This window comes from Rattus norvegicus, chromosome 7, assembly GCF_021556685.1.
Source record: "Rattus norvegicus strain SHRSP/BbbUtx chromosome 7, alternate assembly SHRSP_T2T, whole genome shotgun sequence".
In the NCBI taxonomy this organism is placed as follows: Eukaryota; Metazoa; Chordata; class Mammalia; order Rodentia; family Muridae; genus Rattus; species Rattus norvegicus.
Window position 1 is genome coordinate 96,408,896 of NC_141540.1, and position 20,970 is coordinate 96,429,865.

General features: G+C 41.0%; 1 protein-coding gene and 1 pseudogene across 4 annotated transcripts in view; one reads left to right on the forward strand and one right to left on the reverse strand.

Moving 5' to 3' along the window:
• Col14a1 (collagen type XIV alpha 1 chain) overlaps positions 1–20,970 on the forward strand; it is a 215,166-nt gene that overhangs the window by 4,545 nt on the left and 189,651 nt on the right. For 2 of the 4 annotated variants that reach the window (NM_001130548.2, XM_087557373.1), the window contains 1 exon segment: positions 15,869–15,993. In NM_001130548.2, coding sequence (NP_001124020.1) covers positions 15,906–15,993 — 88 coding nt within the window. In that variant the 5' untranslated portion in view covers positions 15,869–15,905. 4 annotated transcript variants of the gene reach the window in all.
• Eif1-ps1 (eukaryotic translation initiation factor 1, pseudogene 1) lies at positions 8,687–9,032 on the reverse strand (annotated as a pseudogene).

Sequence of the window (20,970 nt, forward strand, 5' to 3'; positions counted from 1 at the left end):
TCCCCACAATATTTTCTCTCTTTCCCTCCATTTTTTATGTGTGTTGTGTATGCATGGGAATACATTTATATGCCATATACCCTTGTGGAGGTCAGAGGTCAAGTTTTCATAGTTAATTTTCTCCTTTCACTGTGGGTTTGAACTCAGGTCATCATACTTGTATGACACATACTTTTACCCATCACACAATCGTGTGTTCCCTCTCCTGCTCCCTTTTAAGATAAGTCCTCACTGTGTAACCAGCTGCTGTTGCCTACATAGCTATTACTAACCCTGAACTCACAGCCACTCTCTTGTCTTGGCCTCCCATATGCTGGGAATACAGGCATGAGCCACAATCCCTGCTTCTAAATCAATTATCATGTTGCATTTTTCTGTTAACAACCACTGAAGTTACCTTGGCAGATATCCCTAAACCTTTAAATGTTTAGGGAGTGATACTAGACTCTTTCTCTCCAGACTTTATTTGAGCTGCTTGTGAACATTGTTCTAGAGGGAGGCCAGTCTTTGCCACTGTGGGTGGTCAGGAGCCCCTTTATTTTCGATGTGCTCCCGGATGGCTTTTTGTCTTTGCTTTTGTGGAGAAAAGTACACTGAACTGAGACTTAAAAACAATGAATTTGATTGTCTGTCTTCCTCTCCAGCCCAGCATCTTGCAATGTACGGTCACTGTGCTAAATATTCAAAATATAGTATTGTATAATACACTTCCAAAAGTAGAAATGCAGTTGACAACTACAGTTCAGTGATAAGTGCATAGAGTGGGAAATAAAGGTTAGCATTAGGGAAAGCCAGATGGCGCTCAGCAGGAGGACCAGGGAAGCGTTTCTGAATGGAGATGTCTAACATGAGAAGTGAAGTTAGCCCTCTACCGAGGACAGACATTTGATTAAGATAAGCTCTTAGTTCCTTGGTGGATGAGTTCTGTCAGTCCTTAGAAGCAGGGGCAGAGGGGAGACGAAAGCCAGATGAGGGAACATTCTTGTGTCAAGTAGCTGTCACTACTTTGCTGGGCTTCTGGAATGGCTCTGGCTTCTATCGCAAATCTTACACATCTAGTTTAAGAGTGTTGAAGCAGCTCTGTGTGTGTGTGTGTGTGTGTGTGTGTGTGTGTGTGTGTGCGCGTGTATATGCGCGCATGCGTGCACACTTTTGCGTGAATGTATGCTCAGAAGTGAATAACCATGGAGACCAGAGGTCAACCTTGGGTATCCCTCCTCAGGAGCCATCTACCTCTACTCTTGTTTGAGACAAGGTCTCTTATTGGCTTGTGGCTCACCAATTACACTCATTGGCTGGCCAGTGGGCTCCAGTCTCTGCCTACCTAGTATGCTACCATGCATTTCTTATGTGGGTTCTGGGGACTGGTGCGGAAAGAACCTTGTGTTTGTGTGTTGAGCACTTAAACTACTTAGCTATTTTTCCAACTCGTGTCATATCTGCATTTCTGAGGCTTATTTAGCTTCTGTAAAAAGGAATAGCTCACAGGGCCATTGCTGACTTCATAGGAGGAATTATTGAAAGGTGGCACCTCTGGACGGCTCCATGCTATTAGAAGAAAGCAGTGTGCTCGCCTCAGGATCATCTAGCCCTAAGGCTCACATCTGACAGGTGACTGCTAATTTCAAGTGCTGTGTACCTGAATCCAATTGGAAGTCAGACCACATGATCACTTTGGAACTGGTCATGCTTTATCCCTGGTTATTCATTGATAATTAACCAGTATTTATTGCTGATTATACACATTGAATGTTAAGTTATGGGTTAAAATGTCATCTGAGGTCTTCCAGTATCAATATCTAGAAAAGTAAAAGAATTTCTAAGACCACCAAGCTAGGTGAGAGTTGCTGTTCTTTGGGAGCCTGGCTGATGGTGCCACCCATAAAACCATTTTTTAGATCCAAATGAGATCTGTTGCACTTGGTAAAGCTTCCCTCACGAAGGAAGAAGGGCAGTCCTTTGGCATTTTGTGGTGAACATTGTGATGGTTCGCTTTAATTGTCAACTCAGCCTAGAATCAGAGGGACTTACTGAGGGATAGTTAGACCAGATTGGCTTGTGGAAGTGTGAGGATCTGTCTTTTTTAAAAATGTGTATGTGTGTATAACATGCCTGTTCATGTGTGTTTCCGTGTTTGTGTGTGTGTGTGTGTGTGTGTGTGTGTGTGTGTGTTGGTCTAAGACTGACTTTAGATGTTTTCCTTGATCATTCTCTATCTTGTATATTGAAATAGGGTCTCTCACTTCAACACAGATCCTGCTGCCTTGGCTGCTTGACCTACTTGTCTTACTCTGGTGTTCTACTGTCTCTCCTCCCCTAGACAGGATTAAAGGCCATGGTGTACTCTCTTAACCCTCTTGTGAATGTTAGAAGTCTGGTCCTTACACTTGCCAACCAATTTCCGGGCAAACCATCTCCTCAGCTTGGGGTCCCTGTCAAACAACAACAACAGCCCAACCAAATGGCAACAAACAAGTAAACAACAAAGGAACTCTGGCAAGCAAACAAACTAACAAAATCTTAAGGACAACCCTGGTAAGGGCGAGTTGAGGAAGACATCTTAAATACCATTTCATCGCACCTGCTCAAGCTGGAGACATTTATTACAGGTAAAACTCACCCAGATCATGACCCCAGTTTTCTATCAGAGGAAAGTCAATGCTTCTCAGTGTCAGGCTTTGAATTTGCATCAATCCAAACCTTCCCTTTTTAGAAGGTGTACCAAAGAATCCAGTTTTAACTTCTGCATGAAGGTTCTTTCAATATATGAAGACATTTGTTACATACCTTTTACTCTTAGTTTTCCTGGGCCTAAAACATGCTCAAACACTTCCATTCCTTCAACCCTTCTTTGCCCAAACTTGTCCATGACAACTGCAAAGCCCCTTTTTCTTAAGAAGCTTGTGAGTGGCTCTCGGGGAGGTGGCTCACATGGTCAGAAAGCTGATCATTTCCAACCTTCCTGGAGTTCATCCGTAGAATGATAAAAATGGATAGGTATGTGTTCAGAACTGTCTAAAGTAGTTCACACAGGCAAGTAATGGCTGCCTTCATAATTATCTGGATCTTCAGCTTAAACCTTTCTGCCAAGTCGGCCTTACACCCTTACCATGAGGGAGATAAACGATTCTTTGTTCTTCTCCTTCCTTCTTTAGCCCCTGTCTAGGCTGCAGAATCACTGCTTATCACTGTTTCCCTTTCCTTTCCATTAATCTGTTGCCCAAGGGGCAAAGTCAGAACTCTTTGAGTGCTATTATGGTGATCTTCTTTCTTTTTAAATTAGTTTTAAAAATCAGCATACAAGGTAATATTCTTAATTTTTAAAAAATTTATTTATTCATCTATTTAGTGTATATGAATGCTCTGTCTTCATGCACATCAGAAAGGGAATCAGATTCCATTATAGATGGTTGCCAGCTGGTTGCTGGGAATCGAACTCAGGACCGCTGGAAGAGCAGCTAGTGCTCTTAACCACTGAGCCATCTCTTCAAAGTAATATCTTTCATCATGACATTTTCATACTTTTTTTATAGCTCCCCATCCCACACTCCTACACTACTGCTGGTCCCCTTCTTTCCCAGCATCCTCCTCCTGCTTCAATGTCACACAGATTATACCATCCCCTTTCCCCCCTCTTATCAACCCTTCTTTTTTTTTTTTTAAAGATTTATTTTATTTATTATATATAAGTACACTGTAGCTGTCTTCAGACACACCAGAAGAGGGCATCGGATCTCTTTACAGATGGTTGTGAGCCACCATGTGGTTGCTGGGAGTTGAACTCAGGACCTCTGGAAGAGCAGTCAGGTGCTCTTAACCGCTGAGCCATCTCTCCAGCCCTTATCAACCCTTCTTAAGACATCTTTTCCCATTTCATGGTTCCCTCTCTGGTTTTGTGAGTTTTACCCATACATATGTATCTCTCCACAGATACATATGAAAATTAAAATGTATTTTTTGCTTGTAATTATGCAATATTTGTCTTTCTGGGTCTAAGATGTCTTGCTTAACAGAATGTTTTCCTGTTCCGTCCATTTTCTCACAAATGTTAATATTTCAATTTTTTGTTACAGAATCCCACCCTGTCACAACGTTCCTAGGAATAGACATTATCTTATTGATATCATTGAACGGTTGACATGCCACTACCATTCCATCCTGTTTCATATTTCTCTTCGCTTTGCAGTTAGCTCATTAATGAACTTGCAAGTGAGGCCCATAAGGGGAGCTCATGGGGGGAAGCCTTGTAGCCTGTCTAGCACCAAGGACTCCACCTTGGTTATATAGCAGGGCTCCATAAGTGTTAGAAAGATAATTCCAGCGCCATCAATAACTCTCTCTCTCTCAGATCCTGGGTCTCTCAGCAGCATTTGTGTATAGCAGGTGGCTAAGAACCATTCTGTTTAAGTTTGTAGGGTTTATTTTGTAAATCGAACAATGACCGGTGGGAATACTCTTCAAGATGTAGTTGTGTATATGTATACATCTTGGCAAGCGACATAACTACTGAATAAATACTTGAAGGAATTTTCATAAAACTGGCTGCATGCTAAGCTGAGAATTCTTTGCATGCCTGTAAGCATTGGTTAATGGCTTCTCTTGGGTCTTTACTCTTTATTAAACCTAACTGCACAAATGAGATCTGATTAAACAAATGCACAAACTAGAAGCAGGCTGAATTACCACTGCCAGGGATGCTTGCAGGCTGCCTGTAAAGTTAGGACAATGTTTTGACCACATTCAGTTTCCCCAAGTTTGATTTGTACCTTCTGATTCCAGAATTAAGTAGACATTGCTGACATTTTTTTTAAGAAAAAAAGGGGGGGAGAATCAAAGCAGAGTTTTATTTGTTTATTCAGACTCTTGGGCAAAGTTTCAACAAATGAGGCTTTGACATTTTTTGGTAAATTTTAAAATATCTCATGGCACTTAAATAGAAATTGAGACTTTTCTTGTCTCTACTTCTCTGTCCAAAAGTTTGGTGACTTGGCAGAAAAACTTGGGAAAATTAAGATTCTACTTCTCCCAATATGCTATTGCCCATCCTAACTTAGTAAACAACAAAAGGGACTTAAAGATAGGCTCTGCGTCCAAGTCTTAGTTCCCTTCTTAAAAATAAAGCCGTTTACTCCCAAGCTGCCAGGAGGAGTGTAGGTATTTAATTAGTTAAAAGATTGAAATGTGTTCACTTCTAATGCCACATATCAGTTACTGACATGCAGTACCTGGATGCAGGACCTACAGTGCTCTGATAAAAACGACAAAAGGCTCTAAGGCTTAGAATAGCCTCTTGTGATCTCATGCACAGGGCCAGGTATCAGAGGAGAAGGGGATGGGGGAGGGGCTGTGTGAGGTGGTGGTGGGGAACAGCAATCAGGATGTAAAGTGGAAAAAAAGAGTCTATGAGACAGATGTAGTCAGTTTTTTAAAATTTTATTAATTAATTAATTAATTAATTTATTTATTTTTGCCTAGTTTACTTGAAACCTAGAGTTGCCATGTTTGGGGAAGGAATTCTTTTTTTTTTTTTATTAACTTGAGTATTTCTTATATACATTTCGAGTGTTATTCCCTTTCCTGGTTTCTGGGCAAAAATCCCCATCCCCCCTCCCCCCTCCCCTTCCTTATGGGTATTCCCCTCCCAACCCTCCCCCCATTGCCGCCCTCCCCCCATAGACTAGTTCACTGGGGGTTCAGTCTTAGCAGGACCCAGGGCTTCCCCTTCCACTGGTGCTCTTACTAAGATGTTCATTGCTACCTATGGGGTCAGAGTCCAGGGTCAGTCCATGTATAGTCTTTAGGTAGTGGCTTAGTCCCTGGAAGCTCTGGTTGCTTGGCATTGTTGTACATATGGGGTCTCGAGCCCCTTCAAGCTCTTCCAGTTCTTTCTCTGATTCCTTCAACGGGGGTTCTATTCTCAGTTCAGTGGTTTGCTGCTGGCATTCGCCTCTGTATTTGCTGTATTCTGGCTGTGTCTCTCAGGAGCGATCTACATCCGGCTCCTGTCGGTCTGCACTTCTTTGCTTCATCCATCTTGTCTAATTGGGTGGCTGTATATGTATGGGTCACATGTGGGGCAGGCTCTGAATGGGTGTTACTTCAGTCTCTGTTTTAATCTTTGCCTCTCTCTTCCCTGCCAAGGGTATTCTTGTTCCCCTTTTAAAGAAGGCATGAAACATTCACATTTTGATCATCCGTCTTGAGTTTCATTTGTTCTAGGCATCTAGGGTAATTCAAGCATTTGGGCTAATAGCCACTTATCAATGAATGCATACCATGTATGTCTTTCTGTGATTGGGTTAGCTCACTCAGAATGATATTTTCCAGTTCCAACCATTTGCCTACGAATTTCATAAAGCCGTTGTTTTTGATAGCTGAGTAATATTCCATTGTGTAGATGTACCACATTTTCTGTATTCATTCCTCTGTTGAAGGGCATCTGGGTTCTTTCCAGCTTCTGGCTATTATAAATAAGGCTGCGATGAACATAGTGGAGCACGTGTCTTTTTTATATGTTGGGGCATCTTTTGGGTATATGCCCAAAAGAGGTATAGCTGGATCCTCAGGCAGTTCAATGTCCAATTTTCTGAGGAACCTCCAGACTGATTTCCAGAATGGTTGTACCAGTCTGCAATCCCACCAACAATGGAGGAGTGTTCCTCTTTCTCCGCATGGGGAAGGAATTCTTAAGAATGGACACTTCATTTGAGAAAGAGGTTTTGTGGCTGCTTTTCTGTGAATGTGATAGGCAGATCCATGGATGATTAGTTGATTGACGACTATATTAATCTGAGGAGACTGAGGATGAGGCTGCCTGCTGGAATCTGGAATTCTCTCAAGTCCTTGCATATAAGGGCCCCTCAATCTCTTTGGATTAGTTTTCTCACCTGAAATAAATTAATTCAAGCTGAAATGCTATACAGATAATACCAATGGACATTCTGCCTCTTCTCTGATTTTTTATGAATGAATTACACAAAAAGAATAGTTATACATTCTTCCAGATATTCTGTATAATTCTGACATAAAGGCAGAATACTGAGGTTGAAGTGTGGGTCAGTTATATTACTTTGATAGTTTATAGAATTATGCTTTATTATTAATTTTAAAGACAACGACTCATATAACTCAGACTAGCCTCAAACCTGCTCTGTAGCTGAGATGAACCTTGAACACCCGGGTCTCCAGCCTCTATTTCCCCAGTGCTGGGATTGAAGGATTACACCACCACACCAAGGGAGATTTCTGTTTTACTACATTCCCTAAAGTAACTCTTGGGTTAAAAAGGAAATGAAAGCTTTTGGGATGCTGTCCGTACATGTTTAGTGGCAAAGAAAGAACAGTGTCTTATTAATGAAGGATGAAACAAAACAATAAAAGAAGACTAAAAAGAACTTCTTGCAATCAAATAAAAGTTAAAACAGAAAACAATTAATGATAAATGAAGAAATAAACTGAAAAAACAAAGCAATGAACTTGACAATTTAGTAGAACCTTGCTCTCAAAAATTGCAAATCGCACAAGTCCTTTTAATCTATTTTTTGGTTAAAACATACGGATTTTGTGATTATAAGTGGGAAAGGAGCAGTCAGAACTGAGATAATGCAGCAGTGCACTAGCAAACATGAAAACACATCTATGGAGAACAAAATTATGTGGAGACATTTAAACCTGAGCCAAGAAGTGCGAAATTGAAGTAGATCGTAAACAAGAGAAAAAGAGAAAATGGAAAAAGTTGTCCATGAATCCTTGAGAAAGGCCAGGGTCATTGAACAGGGCAAAGATCATATTAGGATACTTTCTAGCTTTTCTTATGAAGGCAGAATAATCATGACACCAAGATTACTCAAGAAAACCGTAAGTCAACCTTGAATATTGACGTAGCATGCAGATTTAGCAGCACAAGTTAGACTTAGTGTAACAATGATGCTAAGTTAATGCCAGGAAGGTGAGGGAGCTTGGAAGGAACCTCCCCAGAGGATACTTTGGACTAGGAACGTCTGATTGGCAGTTGTTGAAAGAGGTTCTGTGAGCCAATGCACCAATGGGCGGCACAAATTCAGTCCAGGACTAAATTCTGGCACCAGAACTCTCTGTGCAGGAGGCTCACACAGATGGACAGAATCTTGGGATCCTTGCGATGAATCATTGTCCTAATCTTGCCTCATGGGACCTGGTTTAGTCTTCAAAACCTTGGATGCTAAGTCGCTGTGATGAGAGTTTGGATAAAGCATTTAGCAGTAAGGGCTAGCGCCCAAGGGGATATGCAAGCTGAGACCGTCTCCTGGATCTCCTTCTGAGTGTGGCACGGTTCTACCAGAAGCTACTTGCGGCATGCGGTGCTGCCTCATGAGAGCAGAGGGCCATTCTGGTGTAACTAAATTTCCCCCTTTGTGTGGCCCCAAAGTATTCATTCATTCTGGGCAGTGTGCAAGAAGAAGTTGCTTTCCCCGATGACATTTTCTTTTTCTTTTTTCTTTCTCTATTTTTTGGTGGTGGTGGTGGTGGGGAAGGGACTCTTTTCAGTTTTTTTCACGAAGGAGTTACACTAGTCCAAGTTAAAAGCAGACCCCAAATGATTACATTATACATGCTGTGAGGTTTTTAAACTTGTGACAAGGGACAGAAGGGAAATTCTATTCATTGCAAGGAAATCCTCACTTAAGCTTCAGAGAGCCACAAACGCTTAAAACCCATGAACCTTCAGCTAATCATCCTTAGCCAGTCCAATTTCTATCAGGAACTGGCATATGTTCTTGTGCCGGTCACCTTGAAGCTGAGTTACTTCTCCATATCCTAGACGCTCAGTTACAGTACCATCGCAGGCAAATTTCTTCTGAAACGCCTTCAGTAGTTTTTTTTTTTTATCATAATCATCAGTGATCCCTTGGACAGTTGTAAGGGTCTTCCCTTACATTTCTCTGTTGAATTCTTACATGGATATAATCCTCAGTGCTAGCAGGAAGCAGGTCATCATCATTACTTGCATCAGCAAAGGGGTTGAAAGGGTGGAAGTTCTGGATAGGGGACATATGTATGATGATTCCTTTTTTCTCAGTGGAAATGGCCTGCAGAAGACAGCAGGCAGTTCAGTGACTGGGGTCCAGTGGCATTTCTTTTTTCTTTTTTGGACCGAACCCAGGGCCTTGCGCTTCCTAGGTAAGTGCTCTACCACTGAGCTAAATCCCCAGCCCCTCCAGTGGCATTTTCAATGCGGGTAAGGACCCCACTATTAGCATCCCAGTCTTTCTCTCCCTTGGTAGTGTAGGAGCAGCTCTGCAGAGACAGCTTTGCAAACAGAAGGTCTCCTCCTTTATTTCCAGTCCCCTGGTAAAAAGGCACCATAATAGATCACAAAGGAGAATGACCCTGGAGGGTCTGGAAGAAGCCAAAAAAGCGAGATGATATCTATGGCTCACAATGAGAAGAAAATTCCTAGGATAGTCCAGACTCAGATCCAAGTGACCCTGATATTCCCTTCCAGCAAAACTCAGCTGAGCCTTGAGGTCATTGTGGCTGCCACCAACAAGTTTATGTCCCAAGAGTCTAACATTAGGAAGTCCTCTAAGCAGGTCTTTGGGCTTTAGTGTCAATAGTCAGTACCCAATGGCTGCACTGACCTTGTACCTATCTATAGCTTTTACAGACTTGGAGAGGACTCTTAGGGACCTTATCTCTCGCTTAATGAAGCTTTTCCAGAGTTGATGAAAAATTATCTTTCATCCCGGCCTCTAGCCTAAAGCCTAGTTGTTATGTGCTTTGCTAGATTAGATCTGTTACAAAGGCCCAGCTAGCATCTTTCAGAAGAAGAGCATTCAGGCCAGAGAGAAATATCATGAGAACAACTTAAAATATCTGAGGCCTAACAAGTAAGATATGTTGTATTAAATACTCATATGTCAGAGCCTCCTGCCAAGCTTTGTAAATTGGGAGATTAAAAAGGGCGACTCTTACAAATTTCCTGATATGGCGGAAATTTTCTCTGGGTATTCCGCTATCAAAGACCTCAGAGTAGAAATACTAGAGAAATTTACGGCATGGTGGCTCATACCTGAATCACTGGCATTTGGAAGGTTGAGGAAAGAGGACCAAAGTCAGCATGGGCTTCATAGTGAGAGTCTTAAAAAACAAACTAAAGCTAAGTAGTGATGGCGTAGGCCTTTAATAGCACCCAGGAAGCAGAGGTAGGTGGATTTCTATGAGTTGGAAGCCATACTTGTCCACAGAATAAGTTCTGGGATAGCAAACGCTATACAGAGAAACTTAAACTCCTGCTCTTCGTTTGAAGAAAAGGACGTCACTTATGGATGTTTGTGGGCCGCCATGTGTGTGAACCCAAGTTCTTTTTTTGGTTCTTTTTTTTGGAGCTGGGGACCGAACCCAGGGCCTTGCGCTTCCTAGGCAAGCGTTCTACCACTGAGCTAAATCCCCAACCCCTGAACCCAAGTTCTTTACAAGAGCAGCCAGCACTCTGAACTACTGAGCTATCTCTCTTTACCTGATTATAGTTGATTTTAATTGGTAGACATTAACCTGAACTGTATTGGTACATGCCCAGGAAACAGCAAAACCATTAGATCATGAGGACTCTGAGTCACCAGTGGTTTAATAATATATTGGAACACATAAAATTTGAATAGACTGTTAGAAGGCAGTGGAACTTCCTGCTTGGTTAAAGGAAGTGGGTCCCTCGGATGTGCCTAGGTTCAGTGTCTTCCCCCAGGACTTCCTGTACTCCCCTTACTAGGTCTTTGTTGCCTTGATTAACTGCTCTAATTTGCCATCTTCTCCCTGTCATGGTGACTGACATCTCTGAAACTTAGCAGAAAGCAACAATTGCTTTCTGTAAGGTATTCTGTCAGAAGTTTGGGTTAATATATACACATATGCAAATATATACATATACACAAACAGACACACCCATGAAAAATATACACACCCACACAAATATATACATGTATGCAAACATATAGAAATGTATATGCATATAGATACATATATATGTAAAAGTGACTAATCGTCTATGGAAATCAAATTAAAATGAGACTGTTACACTCACATTTACCTATCAAATCTGATCATGTTATATCCCTGCAATGGAAGAATCAGTACAGCATGGTACTTGGTAAGATGCTGGTGGGAGCAGAGATCAGTGTAACTGTCCATATAGCTCTGGGTTTAGTAACTTGCATTTCATGGGGCTTGGTTATACATGTGTGCAATCCCACCATTTGGGAGACTGAAGCAGAGAGGACATTAGGTCAAAGCCAGCCCGAGTGAACTATTGGGACCAAGTTTCAAAACAAAACAAAACAAAACAAAACGTACATCTTGTTTTACCTAGCAGTTCCATATTTTAAGTTTTGCCAAAGCACAGTACGAGTTCAAAGCATCAGTAAGGATGTTAAGTGCAGTGTTTACATATGTTTGAGAACTTTGGAAATAACCTAAAAATTTTTTAAAATACTGACAAATTAATTGTGACCCTGTCAAATGTATTGAAAAAGGACCTTTATTATCAGCAACAAATATTTACACAACACTCAGGAAAGAAGACCAAATATTAGTTCTTAGAGTAATAACATTATCTATGGGATCTGCAATGGCTTTTTTTTTTACTTAAACTCCTGATTTTTATGATTTATTTTTTACTGAAAAAAATTTATACAATAAATTTTGATTATGTTTTCCTCTTAGATCATTTTCATTTTCTTTCCCATAAAAGTTTGTGTTCTTTTTCTCTCTTTAAAAACAATCAAAATTATAAGAAATACATACATACCCCCCCCACATAACCAAAAAACACAAAAATGAAAACATACAAGCAAAAGACCAATAGGATAAAAAAAAAGCCAAAAGCAAAAGGAGACAAAAAGTCCACAAAAATACCATTGAGTTTTTTTTGTGTTGGCCAACTACTCTTGGACTTGGGTCCAGCCCTGAAAGTGTAGACAACATACCTGGTGAGACTCCATGATTTTTCTTTGTCAATGGTGTCACTTGCAGATGCTTCTTGGTTAGGGGTGGGAGCCTGTATTTACAACCTAGAATCGCCTAAGAAGAGAGCCTCAGTTGAGGGAACTCAATCTCTTGGGGACTGTCTTGATTGTTAGTTGATGTCAGAAGACCTAGCCTATTGTCCAATCTCTGGGCAAAGGTCCTAAATGTTACAGGGCAGGAGACAGCTAGCTGAGAGCAAGCAGGCAGTATGAATGCATTTCTTTCTCTCTGCTCTTACATGAGGAAATGATGTGAATGGCTATTTGAGTTTCTGACTAGACTTCCCTCCAAGAGATGGATTGTAACCTGGAATTGTAAGCCAAGTAGATACATTCTTATTAAGCTACTTTTTTGGCTTAGGGTCTTTTATTACCAAATCAGAGTTGCAAGTAGGACACAGGATCAACAAGAAGAGGGATTTTAAGGTATGCACACATTGGTACGAAGAGTGATACTGTGGGACTGCTTTCTGAGAATGCTGTTCTTCATCTGGTCTACCTAAGTAAACTTCCTACTCTGGGCTTCACAAACCCTGCAATTTTGATATTCCCTTGTGACTTGCTGTGTCCAGTGTTCAAAGCATGGTCACTCTAAAGGCTGCTGTGAGGTCTAAGGAAGTTTCTACGGGTCAAGTTGCATTTGTGTAGATAAAGTATTTAGAATGTTTTTCCACATACAGAAAGTGGAATACATATTAAGATGAATAAAACGCAGTGACACTTGTAAAGTTGCTTTAGATCTTGTGTGGAACAGTTTTGAATAAAAAAATTGAGTGAATACGTGACTGGACAGATGAGTAAAGATGTTCTCGTAGAACAAAACTTTTAGATAGTATGTTATAGCTTTTAAAAGTATATTTGAATTATATATTAGATTTTGTTGTGAAAATTTCATAACTGTACGTAATTGCATCGCATTTACTTCCCTATTACTCCCCCTTATCCTTCTATACTCCAACTGATCTCTTTCTTCTTTTTTTTTTTTTGGTTCTTTTTTTTTTTTTTTTCGGAGCTGGGGACCGAACCCAGGGCCTTGCGCTTCCTAGGTAAGCGCTCTACTACTGAGCTAAATCCCCAGCCCCTGATCTCTTTCTTCTACCCAACTAGTCCCCTCCTACTTCATGTTTTGTGATTATTTAACCAATGAGTTTAATTATGAACGCTCACAGGAACATGGGTGAGAGATTATTAACACATAGGAGTGTGGACACCTTACCATGGCTACACAAATGTCTTCTCAATCTTCAAGGAAAGAGCTCAGAATTATCCAATGCAATGACTTAAAATGCATTTGTGGCCAATAGAATGACCTTTTATACTAATACCAAGTATAAAGCCCTTTCCTCTGTCTTTTCTCTCTTTCTATTTTTCTGCCCTTTCCTTTTCCTGACTTCTTTCTTCCTCTCTAGTCTTTTTTACTCTGTTTTTGTACCTCTCCCTTAACTACCATAAAAAAAGGTATTTGGAAGAGTTTCAGATTCATATATATTAGAAACAAAAAGAGCTGTGAGAAAAGATCAAAGGATTGGAGATTATTCAACTCATGAGGGGAAAATTGAGCAGTGATTTCTTGTTAGAAAGTTCTCTTTGATCACCAGTATAAAGGTAGGCCTCATTTGTGGTTTGTAGGTAATGCAGGGTGACAGTAGATTTTACCTTACAGAGATGGATACAGGAGGGACACATGATTGGAAAAGATTCTGTTTTAAGCAGAGTAAGCAATTTACACCTATTTTTCAGAACAGACTCACAGTTCAGCCTGAACATCTCAACCCATTATAATGCCCCTATCTCTCCCTCTCCCTCTCTCTCTCTCTCTCTCTCTCTCTCTCTCTCTCTTCCTTCCTTCCTTCCTTCCTTTCCTTCCTTCCTTCCTTCCTTCCTTCCTTCTTTCTTTCTTTCTTTCTTTCCCTCCCTCCCTCTCTCTTTTTCTTTCTTTTTCTTATGTTTTCCCTCCCCTAGTTTCTCTCAGATCTTCCCTGTCTTTCTACCCACCCAACTTGATCTTCTTGTCCTCCTTCTCTCCCTTTACAAAACAAGACCAAAAAACCCACTCAAAGCAACAAAAAAAAAACACACACACACACACAGATACACACATGAACAACTCCACAAAATCAAAGATCAAAATAAACAAGCAAAAATCAGTAAGACAAAAAATACCCAAAACAATATGAGGCAAAAAGTTCACAAAAATATCAGTTTGAGGTCTCTCTCTCTCTCTCTCTCTCTCTCTCTCTCTCTCTCTCCCTCCCTCCCTCCTTTCCTCCCTCCCTCCCTTCCTTTCTTTCTTCCTTCCTTCTCTCACTTTTCTTTCTTTCTTTCTTTCTTTCTTTCTTTCTTTCTTTCTTTCTTTCTCTCTTTCTTTCTTTCTTTCTTTCCCTCCCTCCCTCCCTCCCTCCCTCTCTCTTTTTCTTATGTTTTTCCTCCCCTAGTTTCTCTCAGATCTTCCCTGTCTTTCTACCCACCCAACTTGATCTTCTTGTCCTCCTTCTCTCCCTTTACAAAACAAGACCAAAAAACCCACTCAAAGCAACAAAAAAAAACACACACACACACACAGATACACACATGAACAACTCCACAAAATCAAAGATCAAAATAAACAAGCAAAAATCAGTAAGACAAAAAATACCCAAAACAATATGAGGCAAAAAGTTCACAAAAATATCAGTTTGAGGTCTCTCTCTCTCTCTCTCTCTCTCTCTCCCTCCCTCCCTCCTTTCCTCCCTCCCTCCCTTCCTTTCTTCCTTCCTTCTCTCACTTCTCTTTCTTTCTTTCTTTCTTTCTTTCTTTCTTTCTTTCTTTCCCTCCCTCCCTCCCTCCCTCCCTCCCTCCCTCTCTCTTTTTCTTATGTTTTTCCTCCCCTAGTTTCTCTCAGATCTTCCCTGTCTTTCTACCCACCCAACTTGATCTTCTTGTCCTCCTTCTCTCCCTTTACAAAACAAGACCAAAAAACCCACTCAAAGCAACAACAACAAAAAAACACACACACAGATACACACATGAACAACTCCACAAAATCAAAGATCAAAATAAACAAGCAAAAATCAGTAAGACAAAAAATACCCAAAACAATATGAGGCAAAAAGTTCACAAAAATATCAATTTGAGGTCTCTCTCTCTCTCTCTCTCCCTCCCTCCCTCCTTTCCTCCCTCCCTCCCTTCCTTTCTTTCTTCCTTCCTTCTCTCACTTTTCTTTCTTTCTTTCTTTCTTTCTTTCTTTCTTTCTTTCTTTCTTTCTTTCTTTCTTTCTTTCTGTATTGGTCAACACTCTTGAGCATGGAACATACCCTGAAACTCCACTGGAGAAAACCGAGTTTTCTTTGTCAGTAGGTATCATTACAGGCATCATCTTCATAATGGGTCCCTGTGTCCACTGGCCCATTTTTAGCTTTGGGACTCTATCTGCTGTGTACATGTGTAGGCCTTGTGCGATGTTACCTTTTTCTCTGTGAGTTATATGAGCAGTAGCACATTGAGTCATCACCTGCGGCTCTTACAACCTTAATGTTGCCTTTTTTTTTTTTCTTTTGAGAAAGGCACTATGTAGTGCTGTCTGGTCTGGGACTTACTATGTAGACCAGGTTGTTCTCAAACTCATAGAGATCTGTCTGCCTTTGACTCCTGAGTCCTGGGATAAAAGGTGTATGTCACCTATCCAGCCCCCCCCAAATATTTCAAGTAATTGTATACAATACAGAATTTTCGAGGGAAAGAGAGCTTTCTTCTGTCAGTTTGTATTTGAGAGCGAAATACCCAGCACTCTAGGGATTTGCTTGCTTCTTATCAATTCTAAGCCACGTTGGCCCTCGTGTTTACCCTGAATGACAAAATATGCTTATTTTCCATTTCCCCTCTGTTTCCAGGCAGCTGTTGCACCCGATGTAAGAGGCAGAAAATAAGATGACGATTTTGCAATGCAAGATGCGGGCCTGGCTGATTTTGGCTTTTTTGGCAGTTGCTTATTTCTGCACCATCGTTCGGGGGCAAGGTAATTGAAAATCCATCCTACCCTTTGGGTCTGTCATCCTCACAATCTTTTGTTGGTACAAGTGTGTGTCCAGGCAGACAATCCAGCTGTTTTCATTTGTCAACCATTTGCTATATAGCAAAGGAGAACAATACTCCCAGGATCATATCACCAGAAACTCTGGGCATAGTCATTTTGTACTTGGTTAGGAGAGGCTGCCTGAAAAGGCGATCAGAAAATATCTTTGAAAATTAAAACTGCATGTTGCCAGGTCGGTTATATTGATAAATAGCAATAGCATATATGTATGTGTATCTTATTCCTGTCTTATTTCCCAGAGAGTCTATAATACATTATTCTATATTAATTTTTAGATATGTTAGCCGTTAGCCACCCTTTGTAGTTCTGGCTGGCCTGGAATTTTCTATGTAGAGACACTGCTGGCCTCAAATGTATAGAGACTTGGCTTCCATGGCTCCTGAACTGGGTTAAAGTTGTATGCTGTCATAACTGTGTATATTTCTATCACTTCAAACTTTGTTCTCAATTATACTGTCTTTTCAAAAACTGAACACAGCTTCAAATTGTCCAGGGTCTAGTAGATGTTGCCACCAATACGTGACTTTATTCTGATTTTTTAAAAGGGTTTGTGAAATCTACTCTTTGTGTTAGCAAGATCTGTACTGTTTTAAACCCCATTTCTTGTAAGTCTGAGGTTAACAAACTACTATCCATGGGCCACTGTCTGGATGAAGTTTTATTACATGTATATTTGCTTACATTTTGTGCATGGCTGCTTTTATGCCACAGTGTCAGAGGATAGTGGTCCTGACAGGTACTGTAGTTCTTCAAAGCCAAATATGTCTACTGTCTGGCCTTTTACACAGAATTGTGCTAGTCATGAAGTCTGTGCACATGGTATGCATGTACACCACGATAACTAGACAAATGCACAATCCTGCAGGAGCTCAGCGGCTGCAGCTCAAATAGTCATCACTAGAGCAAAAAGCACAAATGCGATAGGGGGGTTCCGGGAAGATACGTCTTGTATCTGGAGCTGAGGGTCGAAAGATTAAATGACTGAATAGCCACACCCTGCTTCTTTAAAGCTAGGCACACCTGTTTGGAACGGAAGTTGACTCTCTGCAAGTTCAAATAACTGTCGTGCGTGCACCTGGGGGCTGCCAGCCATATTTTCTTCTTTTTGGTTCTTTTTTTTTTTTTTCTCGGAGCTGGGGACCGAACCCAGGGCCTTGCGCTTCCTAGGTAAGCGCTCTACCACTGAGCTAAATCCCCAGCCCCGGCCAGCCATATTTTCAACCACTTCACTGAACACACAGTGAGTGGTTCAGGAGACAGATTCTGTTTGTCTTATCTACACTGGCAAAAGAATGTTTTTAGAGGTAACTTGGTCCCCAATTCCAGGATGCAGGATAGAGGTCCTTAGGAATGAAGCAAGTCACTGAAACGATCAGCGGGTGCCACCTTGGTTTTGATTCATTTAGAACCTGCTATTTTTGGAGTGACGTCACTGGCTGTAAACATTTCTTACCTAGTATCTCCAGAGGTGCACTGACTGGATTCACCTTGTCAGCCAGATTATTCTGTTTCAAATGAACGGTCATGGGACACAGTTTGTGTGTCTGTGATTAAAGAGCTAAGCTGAGTAAGGCTTTTCTTTTTTCTTATCAAGAAGCTTACCGGTTGCTAGGTAGATAAAGGTACTAACAGATAATATCAGCGCACATCCCATGGGGCTGGAGCAAAAAGCAAAGATTGGAAAACAAATTAGTGTTAGACTGTTGATAATTCTCAAATAATTTTATATTGTAGATGATTTTATATTGTAAATTGATAACGACACTACCTGTCCTTGTGACTCGTAAGGGGGTTTAGGCACTGGTGTGAGTGAGTAAGGTTGCCAGACTGCTAAAATATCAAATTGTTCATAAACTGGGTGTTAAAAGTCTGAAGCAGGCAATGTGGATGGAGAGAATACTGTGGCTGCATGAGGTAGAAGAGAAGGAGTTGGTTTGCTGATGAAGTGTGGAGGCAGGTAGAGGAGAGGGAGGCTAAGAGGTGACTCTAAAGCTTCTTGATGGAGACCTGAGTGGACAGGACAGCTGGCTATTTTCCTACCCCAACTGTTTGATTTCTGAAGCTCATTAAAAGCAGCCTTTCCTTAGTTTCTGAGTCTCAGCTACAAGGTATTTGTGGAAGAGATTAATAGATGAAAGAATAATTTAAGTGGAAGGTATTAAGTTCTTCCTTAGATAATATGTGGGGCCTGAAGCTTTCGGGAGGAATCCAGGTGGGGCTGGCAGGTGTGCAGTTGATGAAGTTCATAGGAAAAGATTAAGGCAGGAGAGCTTGTAGTTGAATTGTATTGTATTTTACAGTTAGCAGCTAGAGACCTTAGGGGCCCTAGAGATACTATTAGAGAGTGCTAGTTCCACGGAAAAAGCCAGAAGAACATTCTCAGACATGAGTTCAGTAGAATAAAAATGTCTGATTGAGAGCATCAATGAAAGAGAAAGAAGAAAAAAAGAAGAAAAGGAGAAAGAGGAGGAGAAGAGAAGGAGGAGGAAGAAGTAGAAGAAGATGAAGATGAAGAGATTACAAAAGCTCTGGGAAGAGTCAGGGAACTACATCTTAGAAGTGAAGTGTGGAACAAGATCCATGATGAAAGTTGTGTCTGCCTGCCTAATGTAATGATGGAACGGTGGTCTGCACATTCTGTCAGAACGTCACAGTAACTGCACTGGTTTCTAGCAATATTTACTTAGAATGATGATAAAGCAACTGCCACTTCAAATTCTAGGCAAGGCTGGATGTGGTGGCATTTGTAATCCCAGCTTGGTATTTCCAGCCACTCCACTTATGAAATTTACAGCAATAGTGCAGTTGATATCAGGAGGGACATGGAGGGGGTTCACAGAGGCAGGAGGATCAAGAATTCATCATCTTCACCTAAAGTAAGTTCAAGCCCAGCATGTGCTACATAAGACACTACCTCAGAAACAAAACAAAACAAGGCATGTGAAAGCGAAGATTTCTCACGTAGGCTTTATGTTACTTCATAGAGACGCCCATGTTAGCTCATGAGCGTGTGCTTTTTTGTGCTGTGAGTAGCCCAACATATTTGGAAGTTGAAAATATTTGCCTAACTGCAGTGTTGACCATCTTTATAATGGATCATGAAATTATAACATATTATATTATTAATGAGATTAAAAGAACTACTAGTATATCCTCCAGTTAAGTGTCCTACAAAATCTAACCCGCCCTATGCATAAATCAACAGCAATGGGCAACGCATTTAATAGAAAAAATGCATAAGAGAAAACCTAATTTATTTGTCTATTTCAGAAAAACAGCCAAAGTACTTCTTCACTTTTAAAGATTTTTTAAAAGAATAAAAACCATACATTATCACATCAATTTAGCTTCATAAACTTTGTTATTAAGGTAGGATCTTGTTATGTGGCCCAGATTGGGCCAGAACCCATAATTCTCCCACTTTAGCTAGAAATGCAGTCATGTGCCACCATGCCTATGCTTTGAAGAGGAAACTATTCACTATGACCTTGACTGTAGCATCTCTATCAGAAGTGATTTGTGATTGCAAAAAGTTTCAATTTTCTTTGGCCAATTCAAAATGTATTTACTAGTAGATAACATAGTGTCTCATTTAATCAAAATTGAAGTTATGGTCTTAAACTTGGAAAAGACTGAAATATTGACGTCTAGACATGCCACATGTAGGGACTAACTACCTTTCCCAATAGACAGTCCATCGAGATGAAAACACTTAGCTTCTGTCATTCCTTTTATCATTGGACTTGAGTTTTGGATTCCAGGGGTTGGAGTTGGGGTAAGGGTTGGGGATCCTGCTTGACCTGGCTTGAGACACCCATGTACTTCCTAACCAGTGAAGTGTAGCTGAAGGTCATGGGCACTGACATGCACAAGATGTCTCTGGTTGAACCCCTATGTAAAAACAGTGTTAAAGTAATTTATGAAAATATCTCATTAGGCAAATCTTTATATAATTCATCATTTCTCAAAAACAGCAACATTGCAAGTGAGTTGAGAAAGAGGAGAGAAAGAGGCAAGAGAGAGAGGCAAGTGAGAGGCAAGAGAGAGAGGCAAGAGAAAGAGGCAAGAGAGAGAGGCAAGTGAGAGGCAAGAGAGGCAAGAGAGAGAGGAAAGGGGGAGAGAGAGAGAGAGAGAGAGAGAGAGAGAGAGAGAGAGAGAGAGAGAGAGAGAGAGAGGGAGAGAGAGGAAGAGGGAGAGGGAGAGGGAGAGGGAGAGGGAGAGGGAGAGGGAGAGGGAGAGGGAGAGGGAGGAGAGGGAGAGGGAAGGAGGTCATGGGGAAAGGAAGTTGGGAAAGAGCAGAAGTCTATCAAATGAGAAGCTAGATGATAGACTATGGAATAATAAAAAACTGCTTTTCCTTCCATGGATTCCTATGGGAAGATTGTCAAATTGTCCTGTTAACAAAGCACAGTGCAGCACAGCAAGACAAAGCCCCTTGTGCTTTTGGAAACAAGCCACAGTAAAAAGAAGATAAAAGTGGATGGTCTTCCTCATTCCCCTCTGGGGTGAAGTTCATGTACACACAAGTACTTTCTGTTAAGCCTAACTTCATGTCACTACCCAAAGGAAGAATCTGTTGGCTTCCTCGAGGCTCCCAGTGTGTGTCCCCAAACAAAACTTTACACTTGATTTTGCCCTTTTGAAAAGGTTAGGATTTGAACCGACACAGATTAACTTTTTAATCAAGTTCACTCAAGCACTTACTGGAAGTTGAGGACGGCACATATGAAATGGGAAGCACGTCCCTTTTGCTTGCAAAGAGGAAAAAAACCACATAGATTCTTGTTCTGTGAGATAAGAGCAATTATTTTTCTATGACTCTTTACAGTATTTCTGTCAATTTTGCTTGCCCTGGCTTTGGCTTGAGTCCCAGTGCCTTCCAAAGGAAGAGGCTGGGGG